The sequence below is a fragment of the Excalfactoria chinensis genome, chromosome 1, assembly GCF_039878825.1.
Source record: "Excalfactoria chinensis isolate bCotChi1 chromosome 1, bCotChi1.hap2, whole genome shotgun sequence".
Lineage (NCBI taxonomy): Eukaryota > Metazoa > Chordata > Aves > Galliformes > Phasianidae > Excalfactoria > Excalfactoria chinensis.
This window is the reverse complement of record NC_092825.1, coordinates 105,248,449-105,272,895: the sequence shown is the minus strand read 5'-3', so window position 1 is coordinate 105,272,895 and position 24,447 is coordinate 105,248,449. Positions and strand designations below refer to the sequence as shown.

The window sequence follows — 24,447 nt, the reverse complement described above, 5'->3', positions numbered from 1 at the left end:
CACTTCTGCTCTAATGACTTCATTTTCACTAATTTTTCTATAGCAGCGTAGAACCTTTCCAGATTTTTTGTTGTGCCATCGCTGAAAGCAATTAACTCTTACATTCTCGTGAGCAGATCACCTGTTTTGCTTAGCTCCTTGTTTGTCAGTGCTTTTCTTTATTAAATAGTTTAAAACAGCAACAACAAAACAATGAAGAACAAAAAGCAATATTGGATGAAGAATAGTATCTATTTGTACCTGTGTATATTGGTACACGAATTTTGGAATGAAAATATCATGAAATAGCTATATCCCCTCTGTGTTTATGTTCACAATTGAATCTCAGTTGGACACTAGTTTGCTGTTACAGCTGCTCTGGCATTTTCTCTATCTTGGCATTCCTTACATACAAGTTACATCATTGCACTGTTATGTGCAGTGTCAGAACCAAAAGCGTAAGAGCTCTCTGTTGCTGTCCTGGTTGGAAGGTTGAGCCAAGGTCTTTGAATTTTGTTTTCTTCATCCCCTAGTGTTATGGGCAGACAGCTTGGATGGGCAGAGCTGATTTTCTTAAAGTAGAGATAATGTCTGTAGCTGTGGCTCTCTGCTGTTGTGATATTAGTACTAATTTCAGCTTTCACTATCTTCTGTGTTTTCTAAAGAAGAAAAAATTCCAGTTAACCTTAAATGTTGTTACAAGCAATGTAATTTAGAGCTCAGGCCAATATGGAGTCTTGCTACTTTGTGTCTCAATTGACCAGAAAAGCTATGTAACATTGTATTGTGACAGGATTGCACACAATTTGACTGCAGTTAGGACAAAATATTCTCTAGCCGAAGTTGTGAAGTGGTAGCTTGTAAGTTTGTGAGAGCCTTCCTAAAAGGTGCATGGCAAGTTATAAGATTTCCACATAATATATGTGAAGCTTCCATGCCGTGGGATCATGATGTGATAGTGTTAAAAGAAATGTGTTTTTAGTGTATGTTGTGTTGCACAGTTTTCTTGAAGATTTGTTGTTGTTGTGCAGATGCTTTGCAACTGCTTTGTCAACCTACATTTTGATTATAAGCTAGTAATTCTTCCTGTTTTTAACTTGGTCTTGGCAAATAAATCCCCAGTGTGAGAGGAATGTCTGAGTGTTGCTTAGATTTGCAGGTAGGGAAGCGTTATTAAAAACAGATACGTTTTGAAGATGATGCAACGTTTATGTAACTTGGTAGTGTATGCTAAATTGGTAGTTCATTTAAATAGAACAGATTCCCATTTTGTTTAGAAGACGCTGAGTAAACGGGGCAGGTGCTGTGGTATTGCCTCTTCATCCACAGTCAGATAAGGAGTTAACGTTACTTCTTTGTTTGAGGCTGAGTTATATCCCTTATTAAAATGCACATTGAAAGCAAAGTGTTGGACTTTTGTTCCTTCACGTATATCAAAACTTCGGCATTTGATTATCCCTTTGGTTGGTTCTCTTAATTGACATGTAGAGCTTAAAAGAACATTCCCTGAACGTTGGAGAAGGGATACCAGTTGGAAAATGCTGTTCTGTACTTGCTAGTGAAACTGAACTGAAATGAGTGAAGTTTTCATTGCCGGTTGGCGTTTGCTACAGAAAAGTGCCCATGAAGTTGCCTGAGTGAAACTGTAGGTCTGTTAAATTATCTTTTCTTTGGCTGGTTAATAGCAGTTAGAGCTCAAGGCTCCATTGCCTGCATAATGCTGACCTCCCGACCTCTCTAGCAAGCTAACCATTTCATTTTTTCCCTACACCCCTCTCTGCCCTCCAGCGTTTCTAGCTTTATCTCAAGTTCTTTGTGTGCCAAGCCCTCTGTCGCTGTCAGTGTCAAGATGTGTGAGGTATGGGTCATATGCTTGTGTGTAATGATAAAATGGGTGTGGGTGAGGGGGAGGCCCGTACTCATCAATTGCAGAAAAACTAGTTTGAAATAATTAGTAATATTGAAAATGTTTAAGATCTCCACCTTTCCTTAAGGAAACTTACTCTGCATGTTTACTCTATAGAATGTAAAAGTAACAAGAAGTGTGTGCTTGGCATGGGAGGAGGAAAGAAAGGGCAGAGCTGGCTGTGGGTGGGGACCTTTAACACAGGAAATTGAGCCCAAGTGGTATTTCTGGAGGTGTCTCTGCACATCCCAGTTGTGCAGTGGGGCTGGAGGTAGCGTACAGCTTGGGCCACACATAATTAAATCAGAAGCTGCATGCTGATTTCTCACTTGCTTAAAATTATTGTTTACAGTGGAAGGAGATCTCCCAAGGCTTTGGGGAGTAGCCCACTTTTGGGACTTAAATGTTCCCACTAGTTGTGCACTCTTACATATACTGTGAAATACAAAAGGTTTTGCTTCCTTCATCCTGTGTGATGGAGGAATGAAAGGAGATCACAGGACAGAAGAGGATACTGTGCCATCTGCACATCTGTATGTCAGGTATGAACAGACTGGTTAGTTATATCTGGCACATCACGGAGTCTATGAGTGTCAGTGGCTGTAAATGAGTTGTGGAGGTGAAAGAAGCCTGGCTTTGTGGGGAGACTTTTTAGTACACAGCCTGTAAGTCTTTTGAAACGGTAGCACAGTTTGTGGGAGAGAGGGGTGCTTGAGAGTTGCTTAGTATTCTTTAGCTGGTGATGGCTTTGCCCTATGCAATCTCTAGATTGAAGCAGAAAATATAGATAGAAAGGGTTCTTTCTTCTGTTCCTTCCCTGGCCCTGCAAATTCAATGTTAACAGCAAGAAATGTTAGTTTATGCAGTTAACTGTTCGCTGTCTTTTGTCCTACCAGATTGGTCTAGCAAGACTAAAACTGGCAAATGTAATTGTTGTACTCATGGACATAACTTCAGCTCTGACTTCCAGGAATGATGTTCTTGTATTTCCATATCTGTTACGTATGCTTTGTGTGTTCCTTTTGCTACCCTCTGCAACTGGAGAGTAGCTGCCTGTAGCGTTGCCATGGTTCAAGTTTAAGGCTGCTTTCCAGAAAGTTCGTCTGCTCTGTTTTGTTTTGTTTTTTTTAAACTTAAGTATATTTCTTCCCCCTACCAACTGCTCTGTCTCCTTATGCTTACTTTGAGATGTACTTGTCATCCTTATCTTATGGAAATGGTGATGGTCACTGTTGCTTGGTGTCCCTGCACATTGCTCCTGCTTAATATGGCACTGCTAAATAAATCACAGTGGTTTTCTTAAGGCACATGAGTGTTCTTCCATTTGATCATGTCGGCAGTCAGGCTCAAAACATCTCTCAAGGGAAGGTCTTTTTGTTATATCACTACCACCGTAACTTGTACTTTTTTTCCTTAATACCTTAACTGTGGAGGACAGCCAGCCCGTATGCAGCTGGAGTGCTAATAGCTGCTGCCCAGTTACTGTTGTCAGACAGAACTGTGGTTATATGCATTTCCTGTTCTCAGGCCATTACTTAGTTGTTTGAAACCTTCTGAAAGATGTCATGCAAGCAGGATTCTACTTAACCATAATCAGAAAACTGTGTTCAATTTTGACAAAGACTTTTTTCACTCAGTGGTTTTGTGCTTTAGCTTGTTGCTCTTAAAACTTCTTTCACTGACCTGCAATTTCTGTTATGTTTTCTGATATCACTGTCATTATTTGTATAAAATTCATCACTATCAGTAGATTTCACCATGGATAGATAGTGATACAAGTGTAGCTTTAGACAGTGTAGCCTTTTGATACTAAAAACAAATACTAACATTAGGAAATAAATGCTGAAAATAGCACTTCTCAATTTTAAAATAGTGTGTCAGTGGCCTGCCAGAAACAGGGCTAAGAGTAGAATCTCAGTAGAATCCAACTATAATGCAGCATTTTGCTGATCTGTTTCTTCATCTATTGGTTGCTTCTAATCTTGATGAAACCACTTTTATTTTAGAGAGAGAAAAACCATCAGTCACAGAGTTTTCTTGAGAACTAAGAGCGCTTCAGAATCCTAGGTGACAGCGGCTGTTCCTATGTGTTTTGGAAAGAAGAGACAAGTCAGAGTTAGAAACCTACCAGTTGGCTGAATGATGCAGCAGAAAGCAGGCTCCTTTCTCCTGCCTGTTTGAATGCTGATGGGGATGTCTTTGGGAGAAAAATGCTGTCAACAGTTACTTGGAGCACAGTACTTTTAGAAAACATGAGAAGGTGGTCAAACATAATAAAACCTTTAAAAATATCCTTTGCTAATGTAACTGCTGCGATTTCTGAATGCTGAATGCCAGCTTTACTTGTCACATGTTATTGCTAGCTCTTGAGATCAGAAAGCTGTTTGTTCATTTGGTACCATGCTATGGGTGGCAGCACATGTTGGGTGTGAGACATTTGAAGTTATCGGAAAAGGGATATCTGGTCTCTTTTTATTTTTATTTTATTTTTTTTATTTAAGTGGCTTTTTGTTTTAACTTAAAGAAAGTTGGGGATAGCTGTTTAATTTTTGTTTTATTTTTTACATAAAGTTTTGGAAGCGTATCGTAACGTGTGATGCTACCAACTTTCTGTGAATGAACGTTACTCTTACACCATCACTTTTCTATTCTGGAAGTTGCTAAATGAAAACTTGTCTTCAAGTTTAGAATAAATTTGTTTCACAAATGAGTTTTAAAGGGTGGTTACCTTTGTGTAAAGAAATCTGGTTTGTATGAGAATGGGACACTTCAGTTACGTTTAGCTGAGATTAATGTACCTGCAGCGTTAGTACCCGTCTTGCTAGAGTCATGCCAAACTGAAAAAACAAACTAGGTGAGTTTAGTTCCTGTTTGGGAAATTGGTAATCACAGCCTGAACCTCTGATTAATCAGCTGAGGCAAGTGTTGGGTCAGCTGTGGGAGCGCAGGTGAAAGTAATTCAGCTGTGCTCCCGGAAGGGGTGGAGCTTGACTCCACCTCCTCTAGACCTCATTTAAGGGCTGACCACCACTAAGGCAGCATCTCTTGGAGATTGCTCCCCAGTGGAGATTGCTTCAGCATTTCCCAGTGAAGGCATCCATATCGGTGAGTTTTTCCCTTATAAATAACTTTTTGAATATCTGTTACCATCTTTGTATCATTCCACCTTAACAGTTCCTAATAAACTAAATATATCTGCTAAAAACTGGATTCCTTTGTTAATTGAAATTTTAAATCAAGATTTGCAAGAGAGAATTCAAACATTGAATCCCACATGTATTTGTATCTGAGGCTGGCCAGATTTCAAATGTTGTCTGTAGTTTTTGGGTCTGTAGTTACATTCTCTGCTTTCAGAAAATGTGGTTGCCTCCTTTCTGGATGGTAGAGGTGCCATTATTTGGAATCTTAAGCTGTTCACTCTTCCCCAGGCTTTCCCAAATACTCTCATCCAAAAGAGCTTCAAGGACATAAGCCCCTTGTTTCAGTTTAGCTCTTTATAATAAGTAATTGGTATTGGTCTGTTGCACTCAGAAATTCTTTTCAGAAATCCTGTGCAGTGTCTTTTAGAGAGAACACAAAGAATACATACACTTACATGAGATTTTCCAGCTGTTCTGAAGCCCGTCCCTTCATGTTGCAGGCAGTTACGTCATAGATCTTGTTATATTTGTGAAATCTCACAGCCTTAAAGGTGGTAAGGTTCCTTTGCCTGTACTGTTAATATGTAAATGACAAGAAAATCCTAATTTTCGAGTCTCAGAGTACTTCTTTAGTTTTCAGTTTGAATTCATACATGTTAGTTTGTCAGCACTGCTGCTAGGCTGAAATAGCTCTCTTCATTCTCTGATGTCTGTCCTGTTGGTACTTGTAGAAAAGAGTCGTGCTAGCTTTGGATTTGTTAACCTAAGTAACTTGAGCTGTTTTGACTTCCTTCTTCAAGAGGGGAGTGTCTTTTCTCTTATCTTTGCATCTGGATGTATTTATATTTTTTGAACACGGAGAAATTACGTAGAATGCTGTAGGTCAGAGCTGCCAAGGTGCTATTAATGTTTCTGCCCTTACAGCGGGTTGTTCCCAATCTCTTGTACTGGGAGAGCTTGGGAGCGGTAACTGAAGCTACAAGGAAGCAAATTCAACACATGGAAGACAGTTCCTTGCAGTTAATCTGTGGAACTAGTTGCAACAGTATGTTGTTAAACCGTGTTAAATCATTTAACATTAAAAAGTAGTGGAACAAATTAATGGGAGGAAAATCAATTAACACCTGTGCTCAGGAAGTTTCTGAACTAATTTATGCTCTACAGTCTGTGAAAGTATTAATGAAATATTGTTATATACGACCTTTTTCCTTTTGTTTCTCTTTCAAGATTGTGTGTTCATGGAAAGGCTGTGCTCATCTTTTCTTGCTGTTTTAATGCACGTTCTGTTGAAATGACTGGAGGCAGGATGGTGGGCTGGGCAGACTGCTGGGCAGACTTAGCACAGTGACCTCATTTTTATCACTCCTGGAAAATTTATTATCTGTTGATTTTAGAGTTGTCTATGCTTTCTTTCATCTGTCTTATGTTGGCAGCATATATTCATGTTGCCTTCTTGCATTAAAATCCAGTAATTAGTGTACAGTTCAGGGTCTTCTATGGGTGTATAAAGTACTGCTGCATGCCTCCTAGTTTTACCTTTGCAAAATGCAGCTGTGGTGTTCTCATAATTATATTTTCAAGTTGTAATGTCCTCACCTCATTTATAGTTGATAGACCTAAAGTGTAGTCCAAAGGCCGATATGGTTTCTCTGCAAATTACAGAGATAATGATAGGCTGCCACCAATCAGTGTACTTCAGAGGTAAAATTCTGTAATACTGTGTTGTATTTTGTGCTTCCTGCACACTATAAAATATGTGTGAAAATGGATTTCAGGTAGAGTTGCATCTGACCCACAGGAAAAAATGAAAGAATTTTGGACTCTGTGTGAAACAAAGTGCAGGAAACTGTTACAGAAACTGTCATCTCAAATCTCATTCCATTACTACACAGATGGGATAATTTTTGACAAAGGTACTTAGGCCTGCTGCACCTTATGGTCTTGTGCAGCAGTGTGGCTTTACTGTTAATTCTGAGGCAGTAAGGAGAATGCAGTTCAGGTTCTGCTCCTTTTAGTTTAGCTGAGCGTGAGAGGGCATAGCATCAAATGGGCAGCCAAATCTTTACATCTGGGGATGGGGAAATAAAATGAACAAGAGCCATCAAATCAGTAACAGTACTTGATTTTAATATTTCACAAATACTTTAAGTATCTAGCAAAAAAATATAATAATAATAAAAAAAAATCTGAAATTAATTTTTTTGTTCTTCCTACCATAAATTAAGAATCAGTTCTGTATGGCTTGCCTTTAAAGAGAGCAATACAAATGTAGAACCTCATGCCTGCAGCTTGTAATCTGCAAATGTGTTTTTCCCTCTCTCTGCTCTGACTCTTAGGAGTCTCCGTCACCTTCTTTTGAGGCTCAGTGCCTCTGGCTTACGTTTGTTTTCAGACCTGGACTTCCCTGTCTCCTGCTGTCAAAGATTCTTTACAGAGCTCTTACACCTGCTCTGCTCATGGAAAGGATGGATGCGGAGTTAAGCCAACAGCTCTCCTCGTTGCCCCCACCATAGCTGTTGCTGCTTGGCCCTGATTGCTCCAGCCAGGAGAGCAGCTTCTCTAGTTTTTCAGTGCTAGTTGGCCAAGAGGCTGAGAGCTGTTGTAGCCTTTCTATGCACTGCAAAACTGCAGAGGCTTCACTAGTTAGCAGTTTTTTGCTCCTATAAGCTACATTCATAACACATTGTAGCCACATGCACCCTGTAAGAAGCCAGTTCCCCATCTGTGGCCTAAAGCCAACATAAATAATTTTTTACATGTGCATGTTAGTCACGTTCCCAAACCTAAGTGTAAAGATTACACAACATCCTGTTGCATGCACAAGGTTGGCCATAGGTGGTCTTGACTGGTAATTCTTGCTTTATTTGGATATAAATGAAGCTGTTACTTCAGACAACTATGCAAAATGAATCTTTTGTCTCCAGTTGATGTTCTTAAAGGGACTAAAAAGACTGGCGCTTGGGACTGACTTGCATATTATCCTTTGCCCTTTATTTTTGCTTGGGAGTTATAATTTAAATTTGATGTATTTTAAACTTTTGAAGTGTTCTCAGACTCTGTAACCTTTGTATTTTTCATTCTCCCTGCACGTTCACAACAGAGGGCTAATTACTTCTTTGAGTGACTGGAGCTATTGAAGCGATCTGTGGAGAAGTGATGTATTTGGTGAGGAATAACAGCAAGACTGGTGCTGCCAGGTGGAGCAGGGATGAGATGATAGGCAGTGAACAAGGTGGTGATATTCAGTTCTGCTTTGAGCAAATGGTGAACTGTCTGCTGCTCTTCCCTGTCATTCCCCTAAGGTTTTATCCCACTGCCCCTCACATGTTCTCCCTTGCATGCTTGTGCTATCCTTTATTTTGCCTGAGCTTTTATTTGCTGCATGTTACTTTTCCAGTGACTATTTGTTTCGCTCTTTGGGACCAGTAATGAAAAAAAATCCAGCCTTCTATGTAATGAACCTTTTCTTCAATTGAGGAGTGTTTTTGTTAACTGCAGTTCTCACCAGTGTGTTTCCTGGCAATGTAAATATCTCCTGTACTCAGGCCAGTGAGTTCTTCACTGAGTAGCTTTATGTCCAGGGTCATGTGTTGGTGGTTTTGCTCTCAATCTGTTTACATTTCAGAAACTACTATTTTTCCTGTAAAACTCATGAAACTCCTTCTAAGATTTTTTGCAGTAACATGTACATGAAATTAATGATGTCTGCCATTATGAGCAATAATGGAATTGGTTCTTCGCCAACTAAAGGTCTGAGTCTTTACAGCTTCATTTGAAGAGTGAGCTGCAAGAGGATATATTTGTCAGTAGATGTCTGAAATGTGTATTGTTGACTTCTGTCATTTCATTTGAAATGCAAACCTTACAGTAATGTTAGGAGATCTTCAGAGATATTTGGTGAAAGAACGACATGAGCATGCTGGTTTGTCAGTGGTGGTAATAGCATGTGAGCTTCTTGATATTAAATGCTGAACTTTGCATTTGTTCTTTTGAAATACTTGTCCCATTTCCAGTCTCTGATGGGGCTCATGTTTCTCTGGGTTTATGAAATGCTTTGTAGCAATGAAAATGTTGAATATTTTGAGACAAGAATTGCTTTTGATGCTCAGAGATGCTGATTCAGGTGTTGTGAAAATCAGTTTCTGCACAAAGGTGTTCTACTTGCCTTGTGCTTATTTTCTTTTTTAAAATCTACAGACAGGGAATGACCATCTGAGCTCTTAAAAATGCCTGCTTGCCATTCAGGTTGGGATTGGCAAGTATGCTGAGCAGTAAGAGTAGTGAACTGTGTATAAACTCCAATAAAGAATTCTGTTTTTTAGGAGAACCGTAGCTGGTTCATATAATTGGATATATGTGGGCTTGAATTTATAAAAAAACAACTGCAAGTGACCGTTGTCTGAAGATTAAGTTTTTGTCTCCTCGTATTTTATTTTAATTCATTTAGCTACTGAGGATTTAGACGTAACTGGCTGCTAAAGAGCACTCATTGACAAGGAATTGTATCTGTAGTTTGAACTGGTGGCTTCTTGTCCACAGGTACTGGAGGATTATGCATTAAGTTGTCCAGGTTAAGCCCAACAGAAGGGGGATATTGAACCTTATGCAGCTGGACATGGTAGAAAAGAGAATGTGCAAATTATCATTGGAAGAAATAGTGGCATAATGGAGTTGATTAGAAATTACAACACGGGCTAAAGCACTCAACCAAGATAGATGGTGAACTGGCCCCTAATTTCTCAGGGCTTTTCTCTAATGAATTGCATTCCTCTTTGTCCATATACATACATCTGTGTGTGTGTATGTGTGTGTATATATATTTATGATTAATCATAAAATCCACTTTCACAGTGTTATACTCTGCTTGTGGGTTGGGAAATTATAGGTAGAATTGAGTTCCTTGTATATAACTAGGAACTCAGCCTTTGTTATTTGTCTTCACTTCTGCTGTGAATCATTGTGGTAACTTCTGGCCGAGAAGTGAGGAAGTTGTCTCTGGAATCATATTTAAGACACGCGCTATGAGTACTGGCCACTATAATTGAAATCTTTGTTTTAATTTGGAGAAAATCCTCAATTGTAGTCTTTCATATCCTGGATGAATGGTCACTTTGGATGTCTGTAGTGGTTTCTTTGGGAGAGAGGATGGGAGTTTCTGAGATTTTTTTTCCTATGCATATGTTTTTGTATGTTGGGTTTTTTATTTCTGGTCTGGTAGAATTCTGAGCTGCTGTGGTTACTAAGAGCTGTGTCCTTTACAGTAGCTTTTGTTTTCTAGCTTAATAGACACTCTAGAAACATGTAGAGATACATGGAGGAGCAGCATGAATGTTGATACATGCATGTTTTTTCAGTTAGTCTTGTTTAATATCCATCTCTTTATCAGCAGATCAGGTAGGGTTCAGAAGGAGGCCTTGTATCCAGGTTCAGCTGAATGTTAACCAAAACAGTGTCAGTTGACAGCCGATATGTCTAGTTACCCCTCAGTTAGTGAATTCTTTGGGATGTGTTGCCTGTGAAGATGCAATACAAAGCTAACAATGCTATTCTTCTCAAGGTGCTCTGTTGGCAAGTTCCTGGGAAATATTTGAGTGTATTGTCATCACCCTGAAATCTGTGTGAGTGCTCCCCCCACACTCGCTATTGCTGTGTTGCACAGGCAGACCTTCTTTCCTTGAATGCGGCTCACTAGCTTTGCTGTTCAGTAGTGGTACTGGTGGTTTGTTGTGTGACTGTATTGGGGGAATTGTATTCCTCTTGTTTCTTCACTGTCCTTAGTTTAGAATACCACGTAAAGTGGGAAAGCTGAAGGATAAAGGCTGGGAATTTGAAGTTGTTGACTATGAAGAAGGGTTTCAGCTCTTAATGGGATTTACTGTGGTGCTTTTCAAGGGCACTGGGCATAAAGTTCTTCCCCAAAACATTTTTCCATGCAAGCTAGTTTTCATGCACATTTGATTATCTTCCAGTGTTGCTGACTTTAAGGTTGAGTGGGTTTCCCATTGTCTAAGCATAATTAATCAGCCAGCAGAGGAATATATATGAATGGCTGTAGAAAAGGTACATGGTGATACCCTTGTATGAGATTGCAGTGATGAGATAGAAGATGTTTGTGGGGAGCCATTCTTGGTATGCTAGCTATGTCAATTTGAAAGGTGACGGCATTCTGAGTCTCCTGGAAATAACATCTCAGTGTATGAAATCGGGTTCCTTCCATCTACAGAATGTGTGTCCTTTGTGTCTTACTGTAGTGTTACCAAATTCATATCTCCTGTGGTGCTGAAAATGTCATACTTTTCAGCCTATTAATGTTCTTCATACACAACTTCTTCCCTGTTTTCATCTCTGTTTTAAAATAGATCTTCTTTTCCTTGTATTTTCATACATAAGCTACCAATAATACTTACTTCTGAAAGTCGAACCACCTCTGATACTTAAATCCTCTTGGGCCTGAACTTCAAACTGTGCAAGTTTAACAGCATTTGGTGGAGTTTTCTGTTGTTTTGTTTTTTAAATAGCTTATAGCAGTTGCTCCCCTGTATTACTTTGCGTTTAGACAACAGCACTGAAAAATCATTCTATTCAGTCTTTCAATATGAAGCTGAGTATTTTCACGCATGTTACATCAGAATCTTAGTAGAAAGTTTCTTCTGCATGCGTAGTTTTTATATTTTTAATATTGTCATTTCTACTTTTCCCCCCTCCAAGCTTCTTTATACATTTCTTTCTTGTCTGTTTTTGTTCTTAGTAGCTGATAGTCACTGTTGCATTTTCCAAGACTTAACCAGATCAGTGTTTTTTGCATGAATAACAGCTGAAATCTTAACATTCTTTTCCTTAAGCAAAGCAGGCAGTTACTAATGCCATCTGGTTTTAATTGATTTTTTTTCCCCCTCCTGCGTTGATTTACTTGTATTTCCAAAGTTTGATTTATACAGTGAAACCAGTCAAACAGTCATCTAATTTAGTTGAAATAATAAAGTAAAATATGACTAAAATCTAGATAGGAACATTTATCCTCCCAGATAGAACTGCTGTAATGTTTTCAGAAAGTTTAAGTTTGCCTATCAGAGTTAACTGTGTAAATGATTGAAAGGATCATGCCCTTGCCCCTCAGTTGTGATGTGCTGTTTGGTATAGTTAGTTATTGCTAGAATACAATCAGATGAAGTAGGCTAAAAGTTTGTGTAGTGAGGCAATTAATTGGCTCTAGAACAATTGCTAAATTAAGGTGCTAAAGCTTATACAAAAGATGGTTATTATGGAGACTATATTATTATGGTAATTATATTTAAAAATCTGCCTGTATGCTGATAAGAATCAGCCATTTTGATTGCCTATGGAAAATCTAGTGCTCGCTTAAATAATAAAATAGAGAATCCACGCATCTACATAAAAATAGAATGCGGGATTTGGAACGATGAAATTCCATACAATAGTTGTCATATCTCTTGGGTTTCCAGATCATGAAATGTTTTCCAAGGACAGAGTAGAGAACATTCTGTTCAGTGGTTGTTTGTGCTTTAATTTCCTGTACAGTGTGTGTACATTCATACATATATTTATATATTTGCAAGAATTTTTGTAAATACAGTTGAATAAAATGGGTTTGGATCCTGAAGTTGATTCTGAATATCAACTGCAGTCAGTAATTGTTCATCCAAATGTGCTTGTTTATGGACACTGTCAGCTGAAAACCAGCAAGCTTCCAATGTTTTCTGTGAGAAGCCTTCATTATGGAGCTTACACTTGTGACAGGAAGGACTCGGAACCTTAGCATCAATACCAAGTGTTCTTGATTCAGTGATGTCACCTTTGTGTTTTTGAGTTCTCCACCCTCTGCTAAAATGTCACTCTTCTCCATTTGTCATTTGAGTATGTGCTTGTTGATATGCTTCTCTGCAGTTCTGTGCTTTAAATGAAGTATTATCCCCCACTTCTGAGTGATAAATGGCTTCAGGATCTGAGCTCTCCCTTAGTTACTCATGTCTGCTTTTCTCCCTCAGATCGTAGGGCTGTTTTGGTGATGTTATTTTCTGCAGTAGGTTTCTAAATTACTTTCTAACGGTGATTGCATGCCGCTTTCACTCCACCCTCTACAACACTTTTTTTGTTTGTGACATTCACCTTTCAAATAGTTTGCATGTTAATTTTGACCTTAGATTCAGCAACCCTGACCTTATTTCTGCAGCTTGCTTCTTCATCATTCTCTATTTCTACTATATAAAGCCGGCAGTAATGCTTGTAACAAGAATGTTGTTTTTTTTTCCCCTCAAATGATAATTTACTATTGAGAAGCCACTGCAGCGGTGGCTTTTTGAAAAACTGCCTCCTAATTGGTTCCATCAAGTTATGCTAACCTGTAACTGCTTGTTCTTCCTTTTTCGCACTGTTTATTTTTGTGTGCAATTTTGTGGAGCAGTAGCTGGGGGAGAATAAATTGGCTAAAGCTGATGATATGACTCTAGAAAAATCATGCATGGGGAGGATCAGTTTCCACTGCTGTGAACTGCTTACTGTCCCTGAAATGATAAGGACTTGAAATGATCTTAGTATGTTTAGTAGATCAGAGTTGATATTCAAATCTATTATAGATACTTTTACAAAAAATAAATAAATTAAAAAAACCAAGCAAAATTACCAAGGAACTCAATATTTTTTTCTCTTTGAGGCCTAAACTGATTTGGGTGTCAGCATATTTGTGACAAGCACGCTGAGCTTAAAAGCCATGCAGAGGTTGTTATATAATACAGCCTGCATTTGAAATACAAGGAGAGTTAACTTGTGTTAAGATGAGAGAGAAACTTTATTTATAACATAATATGAGCTTCGCAGAGAGTAAGAGTATATAAAGAAGTCCTGAAAGCTCTGCTGGGAGTTGATACTAAGCAAGTAAGGGAAGCTAAGAGTATTGTGCCATCCATACAGAAAAAGAGAGCCTTTACTGAAGGATATGTTGAATTAATGTAGGTTACCTTTCATCAAATATGAATTGTTTGCTTTTCTTTGTAGATGTATACGAAATATTCTTTTAAATCATCTGTAGCCCAGGAGCTGGTGTTTATCCAGCCAGTTGCTGGTAGGGGAAAAAGCAGTTGCAAAGAATTGGGGCTTGGCTTTTTCTCTTTGCTTGTGCTAAGGTAACCTTGATCAGACTTGCGTTGCTGTAGAGCGGGAGCTAGAACTAAATCAAGAGGCTCATAGGATGCTTTCATCATTGTTCAAAAATAATGTGAATTTCAGTCAGTTGTGGCATGGAGAAAGGAATGGAAGGACAGCTGTTGAAAGCATTTGCTTTTGATGCTGAGGTGGGGAGAATGGGCCCATCACGTATGTAGACTTCTGTTTTCCTGGTCTGTATACGTCCCTTGGACTGACCGGTCAGAGAAATTGTCTAATTATCACTTCAGTATCCAACACTGTCTTTAGAATTATTTTCTTTTCTGGAACAGTAAGATATCCCTTAAGAGCTGGTTAACATTTTATTTCTATATGTAGTATTCCATTTGTGAAGAGCATACTGGTATCTTTTGTTTTCCCACCTGAAATTTCCTTCTTGCTTGCAGTTCCCATTAGCTGCATGCAAAGCTTGCATGTTCAGATCATTCAGATTACATTTAGAAAGTAGCAGCAACTGACTTTTTTTTTTCTTAATGTACATTTGCAACAGTGTTTTGTACTTTAATGTGTTCTTTAAGGCTCTAGGAACATCTTGGGGTTTGAATCTGGCGTTTTACACTATTGTCTGCTTTTTCTTAAGCAGTTAATTTAGTTTTTGGCTTTCTGTGGTTCTGTCTTTATCTCTTTTGAGTAAAAACCTACTGCATCAGTGCACTCTGGCATTTGCATACCATTAATATATTGAAAAATTAAAAATAAGCAGCTGTGTTTAGCCATATATTCCCTCTGTGTTCATCTTAGTCAGTGATGCTTGCAAGATTTGAGCAAAGGCATACATAGAATGGCATAGGTTGAAAAGGACCACAGTGACCATCTAGTTTCACCCCCCCCTTGCTATGTGCAGGGTCACCAACCAGTAGACCAGGCTGCCCAGAGCCACATCCAGCCTGGCCTTGAATGCCTCCAGGGATGGGGCATCCACAACCTCCTTGGGCAACCTGTTCCAGTGCGTCACCACCCTCTGTGTGAAAAACTTCCTCCTAAGATGTTGTTACATCATCTTCTTTATAAACTGTTCAAAAAAGCTGTGCTATTTTTTTTTTCCCTTAAAAATTGTTCATTAGTATTTGAATACAAATAGTTACAACCAAAGTGGCTTTTTCCCCTCTGTATTAGGTGAAACAGGGATAACATTCCCAATGTTCTCCTTTATGCAGTAGAACTGTGAGGTGTTATCAGTGGTCTTCGTGTGTCATAATTCAAATTCTGGTCTTATCTGTTGAATTATTATTATTATTTTTAATCTTACAGAATTATTCCCAAATCTAGAGGCTTTTCTTCAAGGAAAGACATCATGTTCTTAATAGTCCAAGTAGGCATTTGCTTTACTGTGTTATTTTTTTGTTCATCTATATAAATATTTTTCATCTCAAGCTGTAGCTTCTTTTCCTTAAGCCATTCCTGTATTTGTTTCCTGCTTCTGCTCTGGCTTCCATGCTGCAAAGCATCTGCTAGTGATCGTTTTGCCATCTTCTTAAGTTCTTCAGGTTTCCATTTTGCCTTCATGCAGCCTTGAACAAAGGGAAGGAAGTATACGGTGCTGTGTAGCAACCTTCCTTATCATTTCAGGGTCTTTTTCTCTCTTGTTAATTGTCAGTACTAGCAGTCCTCGAAGCTGGCTTCATTGAATATGCTTATTTCCTCCGTGCTGTATTGATTTATAACAATACTTAGGAATCTGGGTTTTGTTTTTGTTTATCTTATTTGTAACTTCTGCAGAATTCTCAGTGTACCAGAATGATTTAGATTTGTTGCACGAGTGGTGTCATAGCTGACCTTTACAGTTACAGAACCACTGAAACGAGATCTTTGGATTACTCATTCAAAGAAGCCATATGTGGATGCGTATAGTTGTGACCTCCCTACTTAAAATGCTTTAATCTCTTGCTGAATCTGTTCATTCAGTTAACAAACTATTAATCTGTGCACATAAATACTTGTTATTTCTAAAGGTGTTTTCAGGTGGGTTTGATTAGCAAGTAAGTTTCTCAACCAGGACTGAAACTGGGTGAATCCATTTGACTCCGCTTGGGCTGCTCGGAAGAACAGCCCTGTGCTGAACATTCACAGCCTGCCCAGGACTCAGGTTGACTCAGGTGTTCCACCAGGGATGGGAGAGCAAGGAGTGCTTTTGCTTTTGGTTTCTGTTTCATTTGGTGAGAATGTGCTAGAAGAAAGTTGGAAATTCATATGAAATAACCAGCCCTGAATATGAGTGTACTTAAGTGTAAGTGCTTTCCAGGCTATGTTGCTTATCAGTTAGAGATCAGCCGAGGCTGTGTGCTTGATGGCATAGCTAGATTGCTCCAGCAGTTAACTGTTACTTCAAAAGCAAGTTCTGTTTTGTAGCTTTGGTGTTCTGTAGCTTTCCTTCTGTAGGCAGCAGGGTCAGTAAGATGTTTGAGCTGTATCTTTAGAGCATGTTTTAAGACAGAGGGCAAATATGCCTCACTGAGGGCTGGGCAGAGTTCTGTGAAAGACATGGATGTGGCTTTTAGTATCCCTACTGTATGTAATATTTCAGAAGCTTCTCATGCATCTTCTAGTGTACATTTGAGAAGGGGCAGGGGTCCTTAAGGATCCTGAAGGTCCTTGGATGCCTAGTTGTTAAAGTGTGCATGGTTTATAATTTCCTTGAAGGTGCTGTATGGAAAAATCCTGAAAAGTCTCTTAAAATACCAGTAGTTTTCTAGTTAAAGAAATACCTCCAAATTTCTTCACCAACAAATTTTGTATACTGACAGTTCCTATATACAGCTTCTTTATGCTCTGTGCAGTGACTGAATTATAAGGATAAAATGTTTGTTTCAGAAAATGTCGAAGTGTGAGTATTCTCTTCAGCAACTACAGCAGCTATGGCATATCATCAGAAAATGGAAGTCCTATCTGCAAATAGTAGTTGTGACAGTAATGGTAGAGGCAGCAGTACTAATTGTGTTGCATTTGTACAAATCTGGAGATGAGACCAAAAAGCGGGAAGAGAAATTGAGGCACAAAAACCCCATGTTTAATCTAACTGCAATTGCAGATGGTTCAGTGGATAAACCTGAATGTTGATAATTGACCCAGACATGTAGTAATTTTAAGAAATTCACTTCAAGCTTTTATGCCTTGGTTTGGATTCCAGGGATAATTTTCTTTACATTGGGAGCTGGCTGACTTCAGTAGGTAGTTTTAGTGGAGGGAGTAAAATTAAAGGAGTAGTACCCTATGAATTGTCAACAAAATCAGTCTTCTCAGAGCAGTTTGTTAAGGCAGAATTTGCAGCGTTAATGAAAAATATGAACTGGTGTTTTCTTAACTGTTTGACGTGTTTCCTTTTCACGTTGTTGGAATTCCTCATTTTGAACATTAAAGCAAGTTTTTAATGAAGAAAATCACAGATATGGACAGATATATATGGATCTACTGGTTGGTCTAATACAGGGTTAGGTTGGTGTGCCACCTCTGTCTTCCTGCTGCTCCCCTGCCCCATTGCTTACAGTTTTAATAAGATGACTTAAATTGTCATTTCGTGTTTAATATTTAGGTCTCTGATTGCTGTGGTATATTAATGTCGAGCAGTTCATCACAGCAACCACACTGGAAGCATATTCAAGCTGTGAGTTGGTGGAAAGTAGGGACTAGTCAGCTGGACTTGGAATTCACTGGAATTCTGGCAAGTTGTTGAGAGCTTTGAAAGTCTGTTGGCATAAAGGATCTTCATTCTCTTCCTCCATCTTTAAGTTTGTTCAGCTACTTCACCTTAGTGGCTAGCATGTTCAGAATCTAGAAGGGGACTGGAAGTAGTTGAAAGACTTTATCTTCTCCCAACCTGAGGTTGGGAGGCAAGAGTAGGTCAAAGATCATGACTGATGTGGCAAATGGAAGATGATAGTTTATTAAAAGTGTATCTTTGCAGTGCAGAACATATTTTGTGAGTGCAAACTTCTAGGGCCGCTTCTCTCAAAGTAAGATTCTTTTCTGTTGGATTCAGGTTTCTAGCTTCAGTGATACTTAGTCTGAAGTGACTGTGGAGTAAATGTAGTAAACAGTGCATTTTATAGCATGACAGCGGTATGTGAAGAGTCAGATCTTTGAAAATGCGTGTTAAGCTACATAAATTGTCCAAGAAAACATGTTGAGGTGCTGTATTCTTCAGTTTAGCAGAAACTCATTAAATGTGTAGGATGATGAACTGCGATTCCTTTAGGAATAAAAGTCAAAAACAATGAGAATAAAATGACTTTCTTTTTTTTTTTAATTTATTATTTTTAATGATTTTCATGGTATGGAAATTTGTGTTTGGGAGATCAAATGTTTCCGAAGCTGACAGAGAACTTTAGTTACTTGCTTGCTATCGATGCGCATTAGAAGCGTTGAACTTCTAAAACTGTTCTGTCTTAAATACTACATTTTATGTTTGATAAACTGCCCTTACTGTAAGTTATTTAGATGATAGGCTTCTTCCATTGGAGAGAAACAAGGCGCGTTATTGCTCAGAAAATGCATTATTTGCTTTAGTTAAATACGGTATTTTCACAACCTTGTATTTCTTTTTCTCAGGCTGTTCGCTGCTATGAATCGCTAATTTTGAAAGCTGAAGGAAAGGTCGAGTCTGATTTCTTTTGTCAGTTAGGTCACTTCAACCTCTTATTGGAAGATTATCCAAAAGGTAAGATGGCTTTTTATTTTTACTTTTTTAGCATTTCCAATATTGGCTGATATAATAGAATACAAAATGTTTGGGTAATTCACTGTTTTCATGGCTTGTACTGTATTTCAAAACCTATAACACAATAAGGCTGATGAAAAACACAGTTGTATTTTAACTTATTAGCCATTCCCAAATTGAATTTTAATTCAGAAAGGAAAAAAAAAATCCCACAATACACTTCTTCAGGTATGAGAATGAAGTTTATTTAGTTTATATAGTAGTGCCACACTGCCTGTTTCATTTTTCTGGTTCACTACATGGCCATACAGAGCTGAACCTGTACCTTGAAAGGGTTCTTAGTTGGAATGGGAAAGAGGGAAACTTCAGAAGCTAACGGTTTCTTTAAGAGGCATGGTTGTGTTGAATGAGTGCCTTAGACTGGGCTCATGCCTTCATATTTGTTTGCAATCTCAGTGGATAATACAAGGCTGAAGAATGCTAATTTAAGAGCAAAAGACAGCACTTAACGTGTGTTTCAAATTCTGTTTTAAATACTGAGTGGGAGAATGGAACTGTGATTTTATTGGGGGTAGGTGTGGTAGGTGTTTGTTTCTTTGGTCTATTTCATCAGGCTTTTGAATTATTAAAAAGTTTTTTTTACCATAATTTCAGTCAGAGCTCATAGAATTTTATAAATGCTTGTTCTAAACTGTGTGAGGGTCAGTAGACTGCTTTTTTGGTCGAGCTGATGATTATACGATATAACATGCTGTGTTGCTGACTGAGACATAGGGCAACATCTTTAACTGATGCTATTGCGTGTTCATTGCAGGCTGCAAGTCAGCTCAGTGTCTCATAGCTGTCTCCCTTCCAGTGATTGTGGAGTGTATAGATAATCAGGAAGTGCATTGCATAATAAGTTTAAAGTGTGAATAAGTTTTATATCATCGTATTACCCTTAATTATTAAGCACACTAACTGCAATTATGGTTAATTTTGTAAATGCTTGGGATCTAAGAAGTACAGGCAATTCAGACATGTTTAGATTGTACAGATATGTATAACATCCAATTTTAAAGTCCTGAGAAGTTCCAGAAGTATGAAATCCTGAAGCAGGGTGGTCTTCAGAACTGCAAGGTGTCTAAGCTGAAATTAGCCTTGGATAAAGCTGTGGAGAAGATGATGAAGGATGTAATTACTTAAATATCTTAAGTATCAAGAGCAACATGACTAATGTTGTTCTGCTCATGAAGAAGTGAAATTACTTCTGACAGGTTCTTGGCAATAGCAGGCAAAGTATTCCCAAGTAGGCCAATAGTCACATACAGAAAAACAGAACTCAGCCAACTGGTGAAGGGCTCTCCAGCACTACAGCATTTACTGTTATGCAGCAGCCTGAATCCCTGAGACGCTCTCCCTTCAGTGCTGGCCCTTATGTAAGTCTGCAGTGGGTCCATCCTTTCTGGTCATGTGAGGAGCACAACATGCGCACAATTGCTTGTGTTCCCCAGGCCAGTGACACCCCTTCACTGGTTCAAGCCTTGACCAGTTCACCAGTTCAAGCCTTGACCCAACAGGTCCCCTACAAATGTATTATTTTTTTTTTTCCCTTGGAAGCCTTTTCATTTTATTAACTACCTTTATTAAAAGCAAAGCATTCTTTGTGTAAAAACATTAGCAATCTAGTTTGCACAAAGTAGAACAAAATCATTGATTGCAAAAGTACAAAACGTGATCAAGATGAAGCAGTTCTGGGTTGATAGAGATCCCTGGAAAGCATCATGTTGTTCTGGTTTGATCTCTCACAAATATTTTGACAAATGTGGATCATTCAGTTTAGGTCTAGCTCTGTGCATGTTGGTATTTTCAAGTTGCCAGCAATTTTATAGCAACAAAGGCTATCAATCACTTCTGAGTAAGAGTTTGGACTTGTAAAATTCGTGGCAGGTTATTCCATATCATTATTGGAAGCAAAGACTATCCTGATAGCATTGTATGGAGAATATCAGTTATGGTCAGATAAACATTGAATGTGGAATAAGTTGGTGGCAAATGTCTTGCTGAAGTCCAAGTAAATCTAGCATGTGTTTTTGTTTCATGAACTGAGACCCATCAAACTTGTTCTTTTAAAGTACATTATGTTTTGGGTCACTTGTATCCACTGAAGTTCAGATTCAATATTTCAGTTAAAAAAAAAAAAAAGCCACCAAGTGAGCCTTCAACAAAAGCTGAGTTTACATCAGAAGTTACTGGGTGACGTCCTTCTTTATTATACGTGAGGTCAGGCTGCAACTTGTAATCATGCCAAAATGTAATGTATTTGAATTGCTGTTGTTAACTTAAGAGGTTTCATTTGCAGCCATTGCAATTGAGTTGTCCTGTTGATTTTACTCAACTACTGTTAGGAGAAGGTGGTGTTATAGGCAAGGAGGCGTCAACTGTTGGCAGAGCTGCTAGCTTATGTTTTTGGACGGTGATAAGTAGGGCAGATTGATTTGCTTAGTGTATGTGTTTCAAGGCGGTTTGTGTGTCTGGCTTTTGTTTTTTCTGGTCATTACTTGTGAAAATTGGCTTCAGGTGTTCTGGAAAGAAGAACATGAATTCCTCCCAGTGAAAACTATGATGTCTTTCTTAACTTTAAGATGATGTCTTTGCCACCCAATAGGAAATTATTCACCAGTGCTTTGATCATTTCAGAGGTTCCCATTTTTCCCTAGCCATGTCTTAAGTGGCATCACCTATCTACTTTTTGCTTTTCTGTATTCTCCTGGCACGATACAATTTGCAGTTGTGTGGGGAACTGATCCAACTAAAAATAACCTAGCAGAAAAAATGATGCACTTGGCCCCCATAGTGTGAAACCTCAGCCTCAGGTTTTGCCTAAGGGGGCTAATGAGTGGTCATGTAGGCATCTGGACACAGCAGTGTTGTGCATCCAACTAAGACTGTTATCCTTTTTTGCTGCTTCATCCCTCACATGAGGTGGAATTTTACCAAAATTAGTGTGTTTCTGGTCTTAGGGGAAACTTGTGCTACATTAGTAGTCGGAGATGATTCCTTTTCTTTTTCCATGATTGGTTTCCATAAAGAGCATAGAGTGTAGACAGTCATTTTAGAGGTTTTAATTCTAGTTGAAGGCTCTTTGAGTTCATGGAGTCTGACATCATCGGTGTTTCCCTTGAGGTTCCTTATTTTATGTAAGGTTCATGTATATTGGCTGTGTTCCTGCAAATGACATGGAGGACAGCTATCAATTGCACAAGTGGAGGCACGCTTTTAGCATTGGCCACTTTGGATTTCTGTTCTCTGTATGAAATTCTTGACAGTAGTAGGTAATGCAGTTAATGAGATAACTGGAAAACATGTGTGATTATTCACATCATAGTTAGAAAAACACAGTGAATACTGCACTGAAATAATTGTTAGTGCTGCACTCAAGAGTGATCATGTTTTTGATGTGCTATGCCAGTGTAGTTTGAATAATTGTTTATAGATTGATTGCACTGTCAGAAACAAATAAAAATATTTTAAATCATTTGTATGACAATATTAATTAGTTCAAGAGTATTTTAATCAATGTGTAAAATACTGCCTACTCATTTATTAGTACACAGACTAATCCTGGAATTTAAACACTTAAACCATTCTTATATAAAGTTGTTGTAAGAATGACCCCCCCAGCTTCATTGTGCCTGCATTTGTTTGTTCTTAAATGTGAAGCTTTGTAGAGAATGTGTATAGTTGTTAATATGTTAGACTTTCACTGCTTTTAAGGAAAAGAACCCACTTAATTGTGGTGCATTTTGAGGTAATTGAATAGTGAGCATGATCATATGAGCATAAGTGAGCAGTTCCTGGCATAGGTAGAATCATGAAGGTTGCTCCTGGGCTGGCTTTTGCTGATGAGTCCCATAAGATCTAGAATGCAGATTAAGTAGGATAGGATCTCAATGAGCTGAGGAAGAGGTGGCAGTGTTTCAATTAAGTGAGAGTGTTTACAATTTTCTGTTGTTTTTTTGTAATTGTTAATATTTGTCTAAAATGGGGTCGCCTCTCTTTAAAGCTGTTTGTTTCATCTTCAGGATGCTGTTGTTAAACTCCAGGCAGCTTAAAACTGTCACATGGAATTCCTGTAGAAAGTAGTAAGAATGTTCTCTGAAGCTTTTGAAATACAGTGCTCTTTATAAATAGTTATTTGTTTTGCGTGTGTTTTGTTAGTGGTAGAGGATGCATATTACAGGATGTAACTGGAACGTGTTTTTTGACTGAAAATTTACGTTTTGGGTAGTTTGAAATAACACTTGTTAAAATCCACTTTGTGGAATAAGTTCTTTGAAGGATCTTGAGCTTCATGTGGTTCCACTGTGTTCCTTCATTGATATTCTCTATATTTTAAGACCATTTATAGAGTAAATATGCTTAACTAGAAGTAGGTAATTACCTAATGGATTTCTGTAATAGCAAACTCTGTGTGTGATTAACTCGTGTCTTCAACGTTTCATACTTCTTAGTTTCCTGTGCAGCAAACAGTTGGATACATTCATAGGATAGTGGCATCCCATCAGTTTGGTGCTGTGTTACATTTCCAGATGTGAATGTGTATTTGTCAATAACATTACTTTGAGAACTACCTGGTATTTTGTCTTTTGTAAATGTATTGCATTTGTGTGTCTGCATTCATTTTGTGTTAAAAGGAAGACATGCTTTTTAGACTTCTTTGATCACATGTGTTTTGGTACTTTCAGCAAAAATCTCTGAAGGAAGCAGAACAGTGCCTTCCCTGAGGCCTTGGAACAAAAAACCTGAGTTGTGTTTCTCAGCTTGAACTTCCACATTTTCTTCCTTTTCTTTCTTTTTTTTTACTTTTTAATTTAATCATCTACTCAACCTTAGAATTTCCTCAGCTTTTGATGTTTTCAATTCTGTAGCCTAACAGCGTTCTTCCTAAATTAAAATGCTGTTGTGGATAAAACCTTGTACTGTGTAATCAGCTGTTTCCATAATCTACAAATATCCCCCATGTGTTTAATGAACATTTATTTCTTCCTGGAAACACTGTCAGATCTGAAGTAATACCTGTACTCTATGCTTGATTTGTGTAGTTCTTCACCTAATTTTCTGTCTAATTTTCACACTAAATAACCAAATTGTTTACAAATTACTACTACCAACAAAAGATTCTTAAGAAAATCACTGCTGTTCATAGTCTATTATAGATCCTTGGGTTGTTGTTTCCCCAGTGGATGTGGGTAGCACAAAGGTCAGACATCAAGTTAAACTAGCGTGTTTATCTTAATTCAAAGCAATGAGATAATAAGTGAAACGATACAGCAAGAATGAAACAGAACACAGCAATGCACCTAGCCATTACTACATGGGGATAGCGATAGATTAAGAACGATACATCACCAACTGCCCTAATACGTTACCATAATCCAGATTTTCATTTGCTAGGGAGCAAGTCCTGGTTGCAGTGAGGTTTTGGAGAGCCTTTCATGGCAGTTGGGGGTCCTATGCAGTGCATTCACTTGTAGGTGAGATCTCCCAACTTTGCTACAAGAGGGTCCAGTTTTTATATTGTTGGATAAACAAGTTTACGTGACATC

At 38.3% G+C, this 24,447-nt stretch overlaps 1 protein-coding gene across 15 annotated transcripts in view; it reads left to right on the top strand.

Moving 5' to 3' along the window:
* The window catches only part of KDM6A (lysine demethylase 6A), a 143,426-nt gene that overhangs the window by 12,851 nt on the left and 106,128 nt on the right, over positions 1–24,447 (top strand). For all 15 annotated transcript variants that reach the window (XM_072338540.1, XM_072335201.1, XM_072336039.1 and 12 more), the window contains exon 3: positions 18,751–18,859. In XM_072338540.1, coding sequence (XP_072194641.1) covers positions 18,751–18,859 — 109 coding nt within the window. The remainder of the gene's footprint in view (positions 1–18,750; positions 18,860–24,447) is intronic.